Source organism: Eptesicus fuscus, chromosome 10 (assembly GCF_027574615.1).
Source record: "Eptesicus fuscus isolate TK198812 chromosome 10, DD_ASM_mEF_20220401, whole genome shotgun sequence".
NCBI classification, from domain to species: Eukaryota; Metazoa; Chordata; class Mammalia; order Chiroptera; family Vespertilionidae; genus Eptesicus; species Eptesicus fuscus.
Genome location: NC_072482.1, coordinates 42,344,149 through 42,358,744, shown reverse-complemented (window position 1 = coordinate 42,358,744; position 14,596 = coordinate 42,344,149). Strand labels below are relative to the sequence as shown.

The 14,596-nt window shown below is 41.7% G+C and overlaps 1 protein-coding gene across 1 annotated transcript in view; it reads right to left on the bottom strand.

Moving 5' to 3' along the window:
• Positions 1 to 14,596, bottom strand: part of MRAP2 (melanocortin 2 receptor accessory protein 2) — a 35,961-nt gene that overhangs the window by 8,935 nt on the left and 12,430 nt on the right. The window contains exons 2-3 of the mRNA XM_028129015.2: positions 7,934 to 8,067; positions 4,408 to 4,507 (exon numbers count right to left, since the gene is read on the bottom strand). Coding sequence (XP_027984816.1) covers positions 4,408 to 4,507; positions 7,934 to 8,060 — 227 coding nt within the window. The 5' untranslated portion in view covers positions 8,061 to 8,067. The remainder of the gene's footprint in view (positions 1 to 4,407; positions 4,508 to 7,933; positions 8,068 to 14,596) is intronic.

The window sequence follows — 14,596 nt, the reverse complement described above, 5'->3', positions numbered from 1 at the left end:
ACCTGTTCTCTCTCAGGTGAACTGTGGTTGATTCCTGACGGCTATCTGGAGTGGTGTTTTGAAAATGATTCTGAGGCAATGTCTTGGCCACGCATGGAGGATAACACAATTGATTAGTAATGTCTGTTGTGGGCATGGGCACAGGGAGTGGGGGCAGAGGTGGTGGTATCTGCCATCCTTGTGTCTCACCACTGTTGAAGGGATACTCATACCTTTCCCATGGATCAGCACTGATAAGACCCTAGTGAGCCATTCAAACCCACCCACCCCTAAGATGCCTCCATGGGAAAAAAGATAGAATTAAGTAGTAGGTTCACCATTTATCTATTTGGAGCTTGCAGACTTGGTTAAGTATCTTAACCAGAACATTGGAATCATATTTGTGATATCCTACTTGAGGAAGTAACTGTCCTTAGGACAAACCAACCAGAGAGTCTGGTGTTTAAAGCAACCAGAACTCAGATATATCCGTCTTTTCTATCCATCACCAGGACTCTCTACGTAGATTCTCTCTATTCATCTTACTGTTTCACTGAGAGACACACCCAAGCTGACGCTGGGGGAGAATGAGGCACCATTTGACAAGTGTAGATGCTACATGAATGTTTCTGGTCTGACTGTCCCATGCGAGGTGGGTTTCTTCTTCTCCCTCCTACTCCTCACCTGGACCAGAGCTGCCACCAGGACTTCCACCAGCACTGAGGAACCCACACTTGATTAGCTATGTGATAAAATAAAACAAATCTGATTGCTTACTAATAGCTTTGATTCAACGTAGTGGTTAATAACAGGAGCTTCAGAGTCTAAGAGGCTTTGCCTGGTTCACAGCATTTTTCCGTTTGTTTGTTTTACCTGTGAGATCTCAGACTAGCGATTCTGCCTCATTTTTCTTATCTGTAAAGTGTGAACACTTATAGGGTTTATTTCATCTTCCTGTGAGGATTTAGCGAGGTTACATATATAAAGGGAGTAGTAGACCTTGGCATATAATAAACATGTTTTTAAAAGATTTTTATTAGTATTCTCAATGATTTCATCATTCTTTCCTCCATGCCTAATTATCACAGGAAAAATTAAAATGGTTTATTTTATATTAAAGTTGGCTGAATGGAAAAAATAATGGCTATTTTGGAGAAAATTCCTGCCAAATAAATGTCAAGTTTATTAAGATCAAAAAGGCTTTTTAACTGATCCATTTAGGAATGTTTTGCATGCCTGTTTCTTTCAGTTTTCTATTGATATACTGCAACAAAATGCCATGTCTTACATTGCCCTAGACTCAAAAAAAAAAATGCTTAAAGTGTGCCTCAGAAGGCCAGTCTATTATTTTATTAAAAGTAAAACAAAAGGGTAAGACTTTCTCCTTAAACCTCATTGAAAGCATGTGGAGTTACAATGACCCCTGTTCTTTGACTGAGATTATTCAGAACCGCCATCAAATGAGAAACCATTTGCAATTGAACTGAACTGCCAATTAGAAGACTGGAAATGCAAGTCTCAGCTATCCAGGGTCAACATGACACGTTAAAGAAATGTACTAGTCAGATTCTCCAGAGAAACAGTCAACAGGATCCGTGTGTGTGTTTGTGTGTGTGTTTGTGTGTGTGTGTGTGTGTGTGTGTTTGTGGTGTGGTGTGTATCAGTTTTCTTTCTCTCCCTCCCTCCCTTTTTCTTTCTTTCTTTCTTTCTTTCTTTCTTTCTTTCTTTCTTTCTTTCTCTCTCTCTCTCTTTCTTTCTTTTCTTTCTCTCTCTCTTTCTCTTCTCTCTCTCTCTTCCTTTCTTTCTTTCTTTCTTTCTTTCTTTCTTTCTCTTTCTTTCTTTCTTTCTTTCTTTCTCTCTCTCTCTCTCTCTCTCTCTCTCTCTCTCTCTCTTTTCTTTCTTTCTTTCTTTCTTTCTTTCTTTCTTTCTTTCTTTCTTTCTTTCTTTTTCTTTCTTTCTTTCTATCTATCTTTCTATCTATCTATCTATCTATCTATCATCTATTTTTCTATCCTATAGAGAGAGAGGGATACAGATTTATTTTAAGGAATTGGTCCATGTGATTGTGGAGGCTGGCAAGTCCAAAATCTGCAGGTAGACTGGCAGGCTGCAGACCCAGGGCAGAGTTGCAGTTCGAGTGTGAGGCAGTGTGCAGCATTCCTTTTAGCTTGAGGCAGGTGAGTCTGTTTCTAGGAAGACCTTCTACTGATTAGATGAAAACCACCCATATAATAGGGATGATCTGCTTTACTCAAAGAATACTGATTTAAATGTTAACCTCATCTAAACACACACATACATACACACAAGATCTTCACAGAAACATCTGGGATAATGTTTGACCAAATATCTGAGTACCATGGCCTGGCCACGTTGACTCATAAAATTAACCATCACAGGAAGTCATGTTATACTTTGAGTTAGACTTCCCATCTGTACAATCACCTGCATCCTACATCAGACAAATCCACCTCAGTAATTACATCATGAAAATCCATCTGTCCCTTGGAGGAAAAGGAAGATAATGAGATGTTATTATTCCCTGACCACTCTATGAGATGTGCCTAATCTGAGTTTGTACTGGACTTATCTTACTACTGTTGCAATCCACATCATATTTCCAAATCCATGGACCAATATAATAGAAGAAAAGGCATGTGCAGATGTCCATAAGGACATGGACAGAGAAAGGGGGAAGTTTGTGTCTTTTTAAGTGTCTGTTAATGAGATTCTCAACCATATATCTCCCTAGGCTTCAATAAAATGGTATTATCCTTTCATGTAAAATGCATTTAATTTTTTTTCCAGATCCTGATTTCTGGACATAGCTAAGTTATGGACAGAGCTCTTCCCTTTACCCAGACATTTTTTTATAGTTCAAGTGCAGGCTGAAGACTGAACAACAAATACTGGAGACTGTATAGTGAAATATGGTAATAAGAATACGGTAATTATACATCAACAATGAACTCTAAGAAAGAGAAACTAAAAAAAACAAAACAAAAACACAATCCCATTTACCATCGCAACAAAAAAAAATAAGATACCTAGGAATAAACTTAACCAAGGAGGTAAAAGACCTGTACTTGGAAAACTATAGGACATTGAAAAAAGAGATAGAGAAAGATACAAGCAGGTGGAAGAATACACCATGTTCATGGGTTGGAAGAATTAATATCATTAAAATGTCCATACTACCCAAAGCAATCTATAGATTCAATGCAATCCCTATTAAAATACCAACGGCATATTTCACAGATCTAGAACAAATATTCCAAAAATTTATATAGAACCAAAAAAGACCACGAATAGCCTCAGCAATCTTGAGAAAGAAAAATAAAGTTGGAGGGATCATAATACTGGATATCAAACTATACTAAAAAAGCCTGGTATTGGCACAAGAATAGGTATATAGACCAACTGAATAGAACAGAGACACCAGAAATCAACCCACACCATTTTGGTCAATTACTATTTGACAAAAGAGGCAAGAGCATACAATAGGATAAAGATAGTCTCTTTAATAAATGGTGTTGGGAAAATTGAACAGATACTTGCAGAAAAATGAAACTAGACCACCAACTTACAACGCTGCACTGTCCTGTGGGGTTGTCCTCCTCCCTGGCCACAACTTATGAATAGCCCTTCATTAAATGCTCTTCTAATTACCTAATTTTAGTGTGCTACTGTGTCTGCTGGAGCCGACTAAAATGGTATTCAACTTATGTTTTATTTCCCCTTTTTTAAAAAGTTGGGACAAAAAAATTCTCCAAAACATTTCTGAGTTTTTGAAAACCAGAATTTAACAAATACCTTCTAATGTTGCTCAATATCCTTTAAGCACCCACGTAATAATTTTCTCCTTAAATCCAAAGCCCAACACAAATATCCTTTGTCCTGCTATGAATATCACATAATCTTTAGTGTTTCCTTTTTTAATCCTAGGTTCAAGGAAACTCAGCATTGAACTCAGTGTTTATTGGCAATGATTAATTCAATCAAATATTCAGTAAAAACTATTTCTCTATTCCTTGACATGTTTTTAAAAACTAGTTTTTATCCTACTTAGTGGTCATTGTCCTTTTTCACTGTTGTTAATCTGGCCAGTCATCTAAATTCTCTTGGGACTAAGCAGAGAATACATCCTAATTAATAAGTATTTCAACATAAACATCAGGCCTGCATCAGCATTAAATTATAAAAAAGAACTAAGAAGCCCAGGTTCACAAGGTTCCACTTGAAAACAAGCCCAAAGGCAAGAGGCCAGGAGGAAGGCAGATCCCACCCACAGGCACCTAGATGCAGGCAATTATCCATAACCAAGCCCTTCTCTCCAACCCTGGAAGTAACCCCCAGCCCTGGATACTATTTCTGTTTCTTCAGTTCCCTGTGGAACTTTATAGATATTTAGGAACAGCCCAAACTTACTCTTGGTGTGGGGCTCCTGTCTTGGTCAGCAAAGTCAGCACAAAAAACATGAAAATCACGAAGACTGCGAGACCAACCCAAAATCCAATCACAATAGAATCTGCAAGACAGTGAATACTGGGATTAGCATTTCACAGGAGCTGAAAACTTGGTCAAGAAATCTGAACTTTTTGGTACATGAAATGATTGTTGGTACATCAACAATCTATGGGACAACCTTGACCCATCCATCAACTGGGGACAGGTAAGAGGTAGGGATGAGGGAGAGAGAAGAACCTGGGTCACCTCCATGTTCCCGTCTCAGGTAACACTGAGAGACTTCTGCCTGATTGACCACTGGTTTCCATTTCCCAGTAAAGGAACTGAGGATAGAACATAGGCCACCCAGGACCCCAAGATTCCATTGAAGTATTTTGAGTTAGAAAATGCCATTTTTAGCAGAAACTGCGATATACAGTTTTAAATGAATTCTGATTCAAACCAACCCATTTTTTTCCCCCACTGCTGTTCATGCTGGAATAGTAGAGGTCCTCATTGCCTCTTGCTGAGAACATGCAAATGGCCTCCTGCGTTCTCTTCCATCTTTCCTTGTGCAGCTCGGTGTGAACCTGCTTTATCCCAGCTCTGATAATATTGCTCTCTTACGAAAAACTCTTCAACAAAGACAGACCCAACCTTCTCCAGGTTAAAAAAGATTCCATACATAAAGCACTTTATACAATGCCTGGCATCTGAGAAAAAGGTAATCTATATTTGCCAGCTATTATTGTTAAATTATTTTCTCCCAGCTTACCCCTACCTTAAAACCCATGTTTCACATCAGACTAGGGAACATTGTGTCCCTATATTTACCTTAATCTTAGCCACAACTTCCTAATCCCCATGCCTTTTCAGGGGCTCTGACCTTTACCTGGCTAGAACAACTGTCCCCAACCTAGAGCTGATGCAAGTCCATCCACCCTTAAAGCCACGCCTTACACCATCTCCTTCACCAAGCCTGGGCGATTTCCCCAGCTGATGAGCTCTCTCCTGTCCTTGAACCTCATGGCATTTTTATCTGTGCTTCACTACAGGGGCCCTTCCTTAACCCTGTCTTGGGAGACAGTCACAAGTGTATGTCTCTAGGACAGGGATGAGACTGGACTGTCTACAGACCCTGGCACAAATACAATGGTACATGAAATAATGGGTCTCAAATCTGGAGGAGACAACTGAGCTGAATTATTTTACATTTTCTGATTTATTCTAAGAAGTCAACCTATGTGGGCATGCAGTGAGAATGCTTAGCAATTTAAAAAAAACGAATGGCTTGGACACGAAATGTATAAATGCAAAAGCATTATTCTAATTAAATTCTAATTCATTTTGTTTAAAGCAAAGAAATCAGATTAGTAGTTTACTTTGTATAATTCATACTTTCATTCTACATATCCTACTGCCTAAAGGTTAACAGCTATTATTCAACAATGTGCTGGATAGACAGCATTCTGGATGCAAAACCCATGTATCTTTCCTGGGGTTAAGCGGGCCAAGGAAATAGAAATTGTACACTTTGCCTTATAATGGAAATGAGGCCTAAAAAAGACACAAGGACAAGTCCCCAAAAAACACATGTAAGCAAGTGCAACTGACATGTAACAATAACAATTCAATTATGGGGCACAGACTGTGCAACACCATTGTACAAATAAATGACAGCACACTGTACTTCATCAGCTGCCTGCAGAACCAAAGCAAATTCTATAACGACACACACCAGCATCACATTCAACTGAGAAGTGAATCTAGTCGCATTGCTTCACTTTTAAAATCTGTGTATGAGGAAGGGGTTCTCAGGAGGACGGCTTTCACACTGCAGTGGGAGCTGCATCCCAAACCCACGGTGGGCAGAGGTGGGAGAGGGTGTCGTTCACCCAGCCCAGACCCTTCCCTCTGCCCTTCTAGGGCCCCAGAGCCCTGATCAAAAAGCAGCAATAATGTGGACGTGGGAGGGTCCCAGCATAGGAGGAGTCTGAGGTGGGCAGAGCAGGGAAGTTCTGTGGTTAGAATTTCAGAATCTCTGTGATTCAACAGTATTTCCAAACGTATCCTTGATAATGCGGCATCTATGTTTCTCATCACAATATGTTTCCTTGCTCATTTATGTAGTTTTGCTTATTTACATCCCCCTTCAAACAAAATTCTACTCCCTTAAATTATTTCCTTTAATTCTTCTGTACTGCATCCTCTGCCATGTGGTCCAACCCCAAGGTATATTCTCACTCTAAACCCCTTTCAGGGATGAATGGAGAGCCCCATCTCACCCTAGGAATATACAAACTCTCTTGAAATTGTATTTATATGCCAAGTTTCATGGGCATGGGCACTGTGGTAAACTGGGAACACACAGCTCCTGGTCTTCATTGAAACACTCTTTCTTGGGAGGAAGTCAGCGTAGAGATTCAAACAGAGTGAGATTCTGACGAGTGCCATGGTTCAGGAAGCCAAGAGAAGCCTTCCAGAGTGGCTTTGAGCAGCAGCTTCTGTCCTGTCTAGAGACGGAGCTTCTTAGAGAGCATTACAGTAAAGGGTAGAGCACGTGGCAAGGGGTATGCATCATAATAAAATAATTTCTCCTCAAGTTGACCTCCTTGCAAGGAACAGCAAATCAGTGTGAGGGATCATGAATGCCAAGGTCGGCATGGGAGTGGCCAGGAAATACTAAACAAGCAAATGCTTTTCCTTTGCCACATCTATATCCCCCATTCTAATCTGTCTTATATTTCCTAATGTGTCCCATTAACCTGAACCAGTTACAAACCTAAAATGTTGGTAGTGCTGCAGATATTCATTCTGAAACAAGCACACATCTCTGGACTATTTATGGGGCAATCAGGACAGGACCTGGGCGTGGGCAGCAGTTCCTGCTTGTTATGTCAGCTCTACTTAAGATAACACAGATGCTTCACACAGGACAGTCAGCTTTCAGGTATGACTGTATTTCCTTGCTCTGTGCTGGATCATTAATCAGTCCAATAAACGGACACATGAGTCATATAACACAGAGTTAGGAATGATCACAGGCTATTCTTGCCCATCATCACGAACATACACAAAGACTGCTCTCCCAGCTCCAGTTCCAGAAAACCAATGGACTGAAAGATGTCGATGACCGTGTGTTACATCACAAGGTTCTTCAGAATTAATAGTTCCAGATTCTACTTTTGTCACATTTTTGAAGGTCTAAATGTTTACACAGATTGCGAGAGCTGGAACTGTTAGTGCTTTGATGCAATATCTCAGTTTAAGACTGACATTGATTCATGTTCCCCCATCTTTCAATTCCTTGTCACTAGGAATCATCAAGGCCCTCATGTAATACCATCCATGAGCAATCAGTGTGTTTAGAGGGGGTGTTTTCTGGGACTTTGTGGGGTAGAGGAAAGAGTTCTGCAAAAAAAATGTTCAGGAAAAGTAATCACTGGGGATTTCATAGGTTAAGACAAATACATATTATGCTTACAATGGAGAAATGTAAAAGACTTACATTTATGAGCCTTCAGTCCTTCAAAGGAAACTGGTCCAATCTCATAATACTCATATTCCCAGGTGTAGTCAGAGTTAGAGGCAGACTGCTGAGATGTTCTGTTAGAAACTGACCTCTGGGCAGACATCTCCACCCTGCACACATGGAGAAAGGCAAGTGCAGAGCCTGTTAATTCACCCACAGCTGCTCAGGGACTCTGATTGCTCTTGACCACCTTTGAGACTTCAGCAGGAAGATCCCTCAGGGAGGTCCTACCCACTAGATCAGGGAGAGGCCCTCATGGCTGCCCACACCTCCTACAAAGTGACCATTATTTCCTGTTCTCTCTCCACTAGGGTAGAATGTATTTGATATCAGATACCATGTCTTCTTTTGTTGTTGCCCCCCACTCCACATAACTTACCCCAATACCTGGCACATACTAGTAATCAACTTTCCATAACTGATGAAAGAACGAAGGGAAGGAGAGAGAGAGAGTACATCAATACATCTTGCAACTTCAGCCTCATCACCTATACCTGAGTGAATATGTAAAGAGCCTACAGAGCCCTAGCCAGTTTGGCTCAGTTGGATAGAGTATAGGCCTGTGGACCAAAGGGTCCCGAGTTTGATTCCAGTCAAGAGCACATACCTTGGTTGCAGGCTCCCCCCTGCCTGGGCCCTGGTCAGGGCGTGTGTAGGAGGCAACCAATCAATGTGTTTCTCTCATATCGATGTTTCTCTCTGTCTTTCCCTCTCTCTTCCACTCTCTCTAAAAGATCAATGGGAAAATATGCTCGGGTGAGATTTAACAACAACAACAACAACAACAAAAAAGAGCCTACAGAGAATAAATAAAATCAGTATCAGGAGTGAACTAACTCAGCACATCTCTATTGAGCATCTACTATACAACAATAAAGACATGCAACCTAAGTCTAGTCAAAAGGGATGAAGAAAAGAGAAGTGGACAACATAAGTTGCATAAAGGGAGAAGATCCTCAATGGATGATCCTCCTAAAATTTGTCCTGTTTTCAGGATATCCCAAGTGTCTTCTTTCTGAAGACTTCAGATTAGAAAATTCTGACTTTTTTGAGAGAAGAGGTTGTACTGTGCAGCATGGATGCCAAAGGTGACAGGTCAACAGAGCCAGTATTAAATACTGAACACCTGCTGTGTGCAAGACATTGTCCATTATGGATGATAAAGATTAACTGGCACTTTAAGCAAACATAAGTCGAGAGGATCTATGCGAGGAGCTAGGTCTTATGGAAGCATTCATGAGAGCACTACAAGGGAGAACTCTGTGTTCGTAGTAAAGCTCTATGGTTCTAATTTCCATTCCATTTACTCCTTTTCCCTTCTATAAATACCTTCCATATTGGCACAGGCCAGAACTTGCACATGACTTGCCCTGTCTGCATGCTCTGGTTTGCAAGCCTTTCTTTTTCCTAAATAAATCCTTTCTGCTAATGAAACACCTAGTCGACATGGGATAGGAGGAGATACTTGAGACACAGACCAGGACACCACAGACCTTCCCTTATAATGGAGAAGGAATACAAAGTGACAAATAACAGTGATCTGAATGAAATACCAGCCAAAAACAAGATTCACTGAGCAGTTACTACCACTGGGCCCACCCACCAAAAGCTTTCTGAAGCTCCCATTCTCCCACCCGCACTGTAGGTCAGGGTCACCCACTGCCACCTCTTGGGCACAACCCCCGAGAAGCTGAAGCAAAATCTCCACCACCCTTTTGCTTCAAGGCATGCATCTCACCTTTCCCTCTTCCTTTCTTCCCCACCCCCCCATAGAAATAGACCCCAACTGTTCGGCATCATATTGTTCAAAAGATGGAGTGCTCTGAGCCAGAGTTATGTACATGCCTGTGTCAGAACTGGTGTGACTCTGAGGCCCAGCCAGACGAATTATTCCTCCAAAGGTAGAAGACAGTGTGCCAATTCTCACTTGGGAAAGAAAGCTATGCAGATTTTAAGAAAAGCTGACCTTTAAAGAAGTATTCAGCTCCCTGTCTAATGCCAGCACAAAAATAACATAAAACCATCCCCACAGTATCATCTTCAGCCTTTCTCTTATTTGAACAAGGGGTTATTTCCCTCAACAACAAAATTAATTTCCTCAGAAAATGAGAACTAATGACTCAAACCTAAGAGGTGCTATCCTCATTCATGAGAATTTTATGAGAGAGACAGGAGTAGCCACCTCTTCAGTTGTAAGGTCAGAGACAAATGACAGATTAAGATAAACGTAATTTCAATTTTAGAATGTTAAGAATTTCACACCACACAGAGAGAAAGTCACCAAAAGACCAGGGTCTTCATCTTTGCTCTACTTCCATTTGCTATGTGGCCAGGCAAGACACTCGTCTCTCCCAGCCACATTTTCCTCCTGCTCATCCTCGCTGCCCGAAGATGCTGTTGTCAGGATATGGTATGGCTACATTCACTAATAGCTACCATGATCACCCACCTGGTTATTTTGCTTCTACTGTTACTAACTGATGGAAGCCAGTTCCAGCATGTCATAATTGCAAGAGTTTCATCGAAAGGTTGACGGAACTTGGGGACTCAACAAGGGCAAGGCACATATGTTATCACCTGCTGGAATGGCTAAAGGCATTTCCCCAAACCTGAAAAGGATGATTGCTTGCTGCCAGACAGCTCAGGGCATCTCAATCTACATGTTATTACCTCCTGTTGGCCAAACACCTGAAGGCAATTCCCCAATCTGACAATGGATTCTGTACAGAAACCCTACCCTTTGATGTGTATATCTCCACCTTGCCTTAGGACAAATCGTGCTAATAAAAAGGAAGGGGTCCTGAGACAAGGAGAACTTAATTTCTTCAGCCAAGCTCCTTGCCCCACCCCTCCCCCCCATATTCCTTTCAAAATTATGTTTCATCTCTGTACTTTTATTCAATTTTCGCACAGCCCCTTCTCCAGGTTTCCTGATCCCTTCTAGATGCTGGATCAAGACCCACCAGCATTAAATGGCGCCCAATGTCTGGTGTTAACTCACTCACTGCAATCCTTTCTCCACATGTCAGCCAATGACCTTTTTTTTTTCCTTTAAATTGCCCTTGTCATTCCTTTGCCTAATTCTTTTAATGCCTTCTCATTGATCTAAGGATAAAGTCCAAAATCATTAAAATGTCCTATAAGGTCATAACTTGGGCCTTGATGTCTCCTCTGATCATGCCACATTACCTATCAAACTGTACTTGCATTGATTGCATTTCCTCAAATACTTCATGTTCTCTGCTACCTGCACACATGCTGTTCCCTCTGGCAGGAGTGTCCTTCCTACCACCACATCCCAACCCATTCTTCCTTCTCTGCTCATCATCTACATCAGGGATCAGCAAATCTTGCCAATTACCGGCTCCTGTACTGACTGCAAGTAAAGAATGATTTTTACATTTTTAATGGTTAAAAAAATCAAAAGAATGGTAATATTATGTGACATGAGAAAATTACATGAAATTCAAATATCAGTGTCAGGAATAAAGTTTTATTGGAACACAGCCATCTTAGTTTGGTTTTGCATTTTTTAAGGCTTCTGTAGTATTACAATAACAGAGCTGAGGAGTTGTCACAGAGATAGTGTAGCCCAAAGGCTAAAATATTTATTTTCTGGTCTTCTATAGAAAGAGTTTGCCAACCCCTTCTCTAGAGCAATGAAAAAAAGAAAGAAAGAAAGAAAGAAAGAAAGAAAGAAAGAAAGAAAGAAAGGAAGGAAGGAAGGAAGGAAGGAAGGAAGGAAGGAAGGAAGGAAGGAAGGAAGAAAGAAAGAAAGAAAGAAAGAAAGAAAGAAAGAAAGAAAGAAAGATCTGAGCTTCAGTTTTTCCATCAGGAAAATGAAGATGGTATCAGTACCTACTTCATGGGATTGCTGTTAAAGTTTAAATGTGATATTGCATAAAATGTGACTCTCCAGGACCCAGGTCAAGATCAATAAATAGTAGCAGGGACTATTATTATTATTAGCTAAGCCATGCTAGTCTGGGACAGAAAAGCCTAGGTTTGTTCTTCAGACATCAGCCACTTCCCTGTCAGCCAATTCTACCAAATTCACCACGTAGTTAATTGATCTATGTGTTCTAGACAAATGAATTATAATAAAAATAACTCAGAAGACTTTTGTTTAGGTTGCTTGAGAAAGTTATCATGAGAAATATGTACATCCTGGAATTCATGCTGCTCCATCCATCAAAAAGATGGTAATAATCTCTCTATTTACCGAAGGGAAATAAGATGAAGTCTGGCTTGAACATATCATTTTTATTGGAAATCAGTATTCCAGATAATGTAATAAGCTGAGCAGAGGGAAGCACCAGGCTTCATCTAGTGTCAAGACTGTTAATAGAAAAACAGCAAAAGTACATCAAACAATGAAAATAAAGTGGGGATATTGTTTTCCATGTTCTGTCTCAGCTGCTGGCCCCCTGGCTATACTGTTCTCCACATCTGCACACATTGCTGGCCCCAGCTGTGGTCTTCCTGTCACTCTCTCAGGTCAGAGAGAAACATTGACACCCCCCTCACAGGGCTGACCAAGGACGAGCATAAAATACAGCTGTGAAAGAGTCAGACCCAAGAAATATCAGCCACTTACCTACCATAGAGAAATGTTTTTTAATTCCTCCTTTTTCTCCTTACACCACCCCTGTTCATCTAATGAACCATTTAGGGATGGAGAGAGAGCAAATGTAATGAAAGTCACATCTGCAAAGACCCTGAAAGTGGAAAGGCTGATCTTTGCGCTGACAAACATACCTGGAGACAAGAGAGAGTGAATAACAGAGTCAAAGGTTCTAAGCGAATAACAGCATCAGAGGTTCTTCAGGGAATGAAATGCTAGACAACCCCTCCCCAGCAGCCACCATTTCAGCAGCCTTCGCATAAAAGCAGGGGGTTTTGTTTTCACTGTTTTTCCCTCTCAGTTCTTGAATCCCAGAGACAGGTTTGGAGGACAGAACCTCTGGCCTCTCCTTTAAAGCAGTCACCTCGCACCCTTGCAAAAGGCATTATTTTTTTCACCCAAGTCTCAGAGTAATCAGCTGGGTGGTCAACAGCACAGTGACGCCCAGCAAGCAGGAGGCTTAGCAAGGCCGTATTTTGTATAGCATCTGTTATCAAAAACAAGGCTGCCTTTCTGAGTTTTGCAGAAACGTAAACTGTCACTGTGTCACCATTCGGAAGCTGCCAGCATGTCTGGGTAGCAGCCCCAGAGACTGATATTCTCACCAGGAACATCTGGCTCACAACAGGCAGTGAGGGAAAGGTCGTCTGGCACCAGTTTACTCGTGCCTGCGGGTGCCGAGAGGCAGGCAGCTGCTCCCTCCTGAACACAGCAAACAGGAAATGCAGCACTTGAAGGAGCCCTCTGCGCCTCTGCTTCTCCCATATTTTCATAATGTTGGATCCATGATATCAGCATCATTAAAAATAACTTCTTCAAGAGGAAACCTCCTAACCAAGCTTCCTGGAGCAGCAATAAGAGATTAATTGTTCTTCTGAGCAGCTAACAGCAGCCTTGCCAACAATAATGAAAGGTTACTACCTCACCTCAAGGCCACACCTGAAAAGGAAGTCTACCTGTACATGAGGTAGTTTAGGCCAACTTCTGGGGCGGAGAGGGATACAAATATATCTCAAATCCAGGAGGAAAGAACATGATTAGCAGGCCCCAGACACCTTTCATGGCTATGTAAACATCACCCCTTCTCCCATGCATGGCCCCAAGACTCTCATCCCTCTTCTGACTATCCAGTCTTTCCTCTTCCAACCCAGGTTCCCACAGCACTCCTGGGCACTCTGCTGCTTAAAGACACAGGTCAAGCAATGCTCTCCATCTCCCCAATTTAGTGAGATGTCCTGGGACATGCAACCTTCTATGGGGTGAATAAAGGCTCTTCATCAACATCCTTGGTGGATTATGATGGGTACACACACCAATCAGGCAGCCTGTTGCCTTGGAATTAGACAACCTTTATTTCCATGTTAAGGGGTAAACATCAGCAGCTGTTTCCCCAGTGACTGCCACCTCAGGAACAGGACTAGCACATTAGGGACAAATCCAAAAGATGCCTATAACCCCTGAAAAATGAGTGTGCGTGCACGCACACACATACACACACCCCAGCACAGACAGAAAGAGCACCCAGAAAGGCACCCCAGAAGCTCCCAGCCAATGCCACAGACCCAAAGACCCACAGTGACCAGCCTGCACAGAGGAAGAAGACCTAATGACCTATTCAGATTTCAGAACAAAATTCTCTATTGCAGTGCGATTCTATCTTCTTTGTCTTCCATTCACAAACTCCAAAAGCAGGCATGCCACCCAGGACACCAACCTCTGCTCTGGCCTGAGCCATAAAAGTCTCATTAGTTACCTGTTCTTATGCCTTTCTTCCTCAGATTCTGAGGAACAACAGTCCCTAGCACAACACAGAGATGTCACCCTCATGATCCATCTCTCTCCCACAAAGGCATCTGAGAAACCAAAGGTAACGTCCCACCAGGCCACACTCTAGTGGCTGAGAAGGCCAAGGTTGGAACTTCAGAGTCACAGCTTTAGGGGCTTAATCCCCTCATCCCATGGAGATGTGACCAGGCACCCAAATCAGAACTGACGGTACACCCAGCTTACCTCTA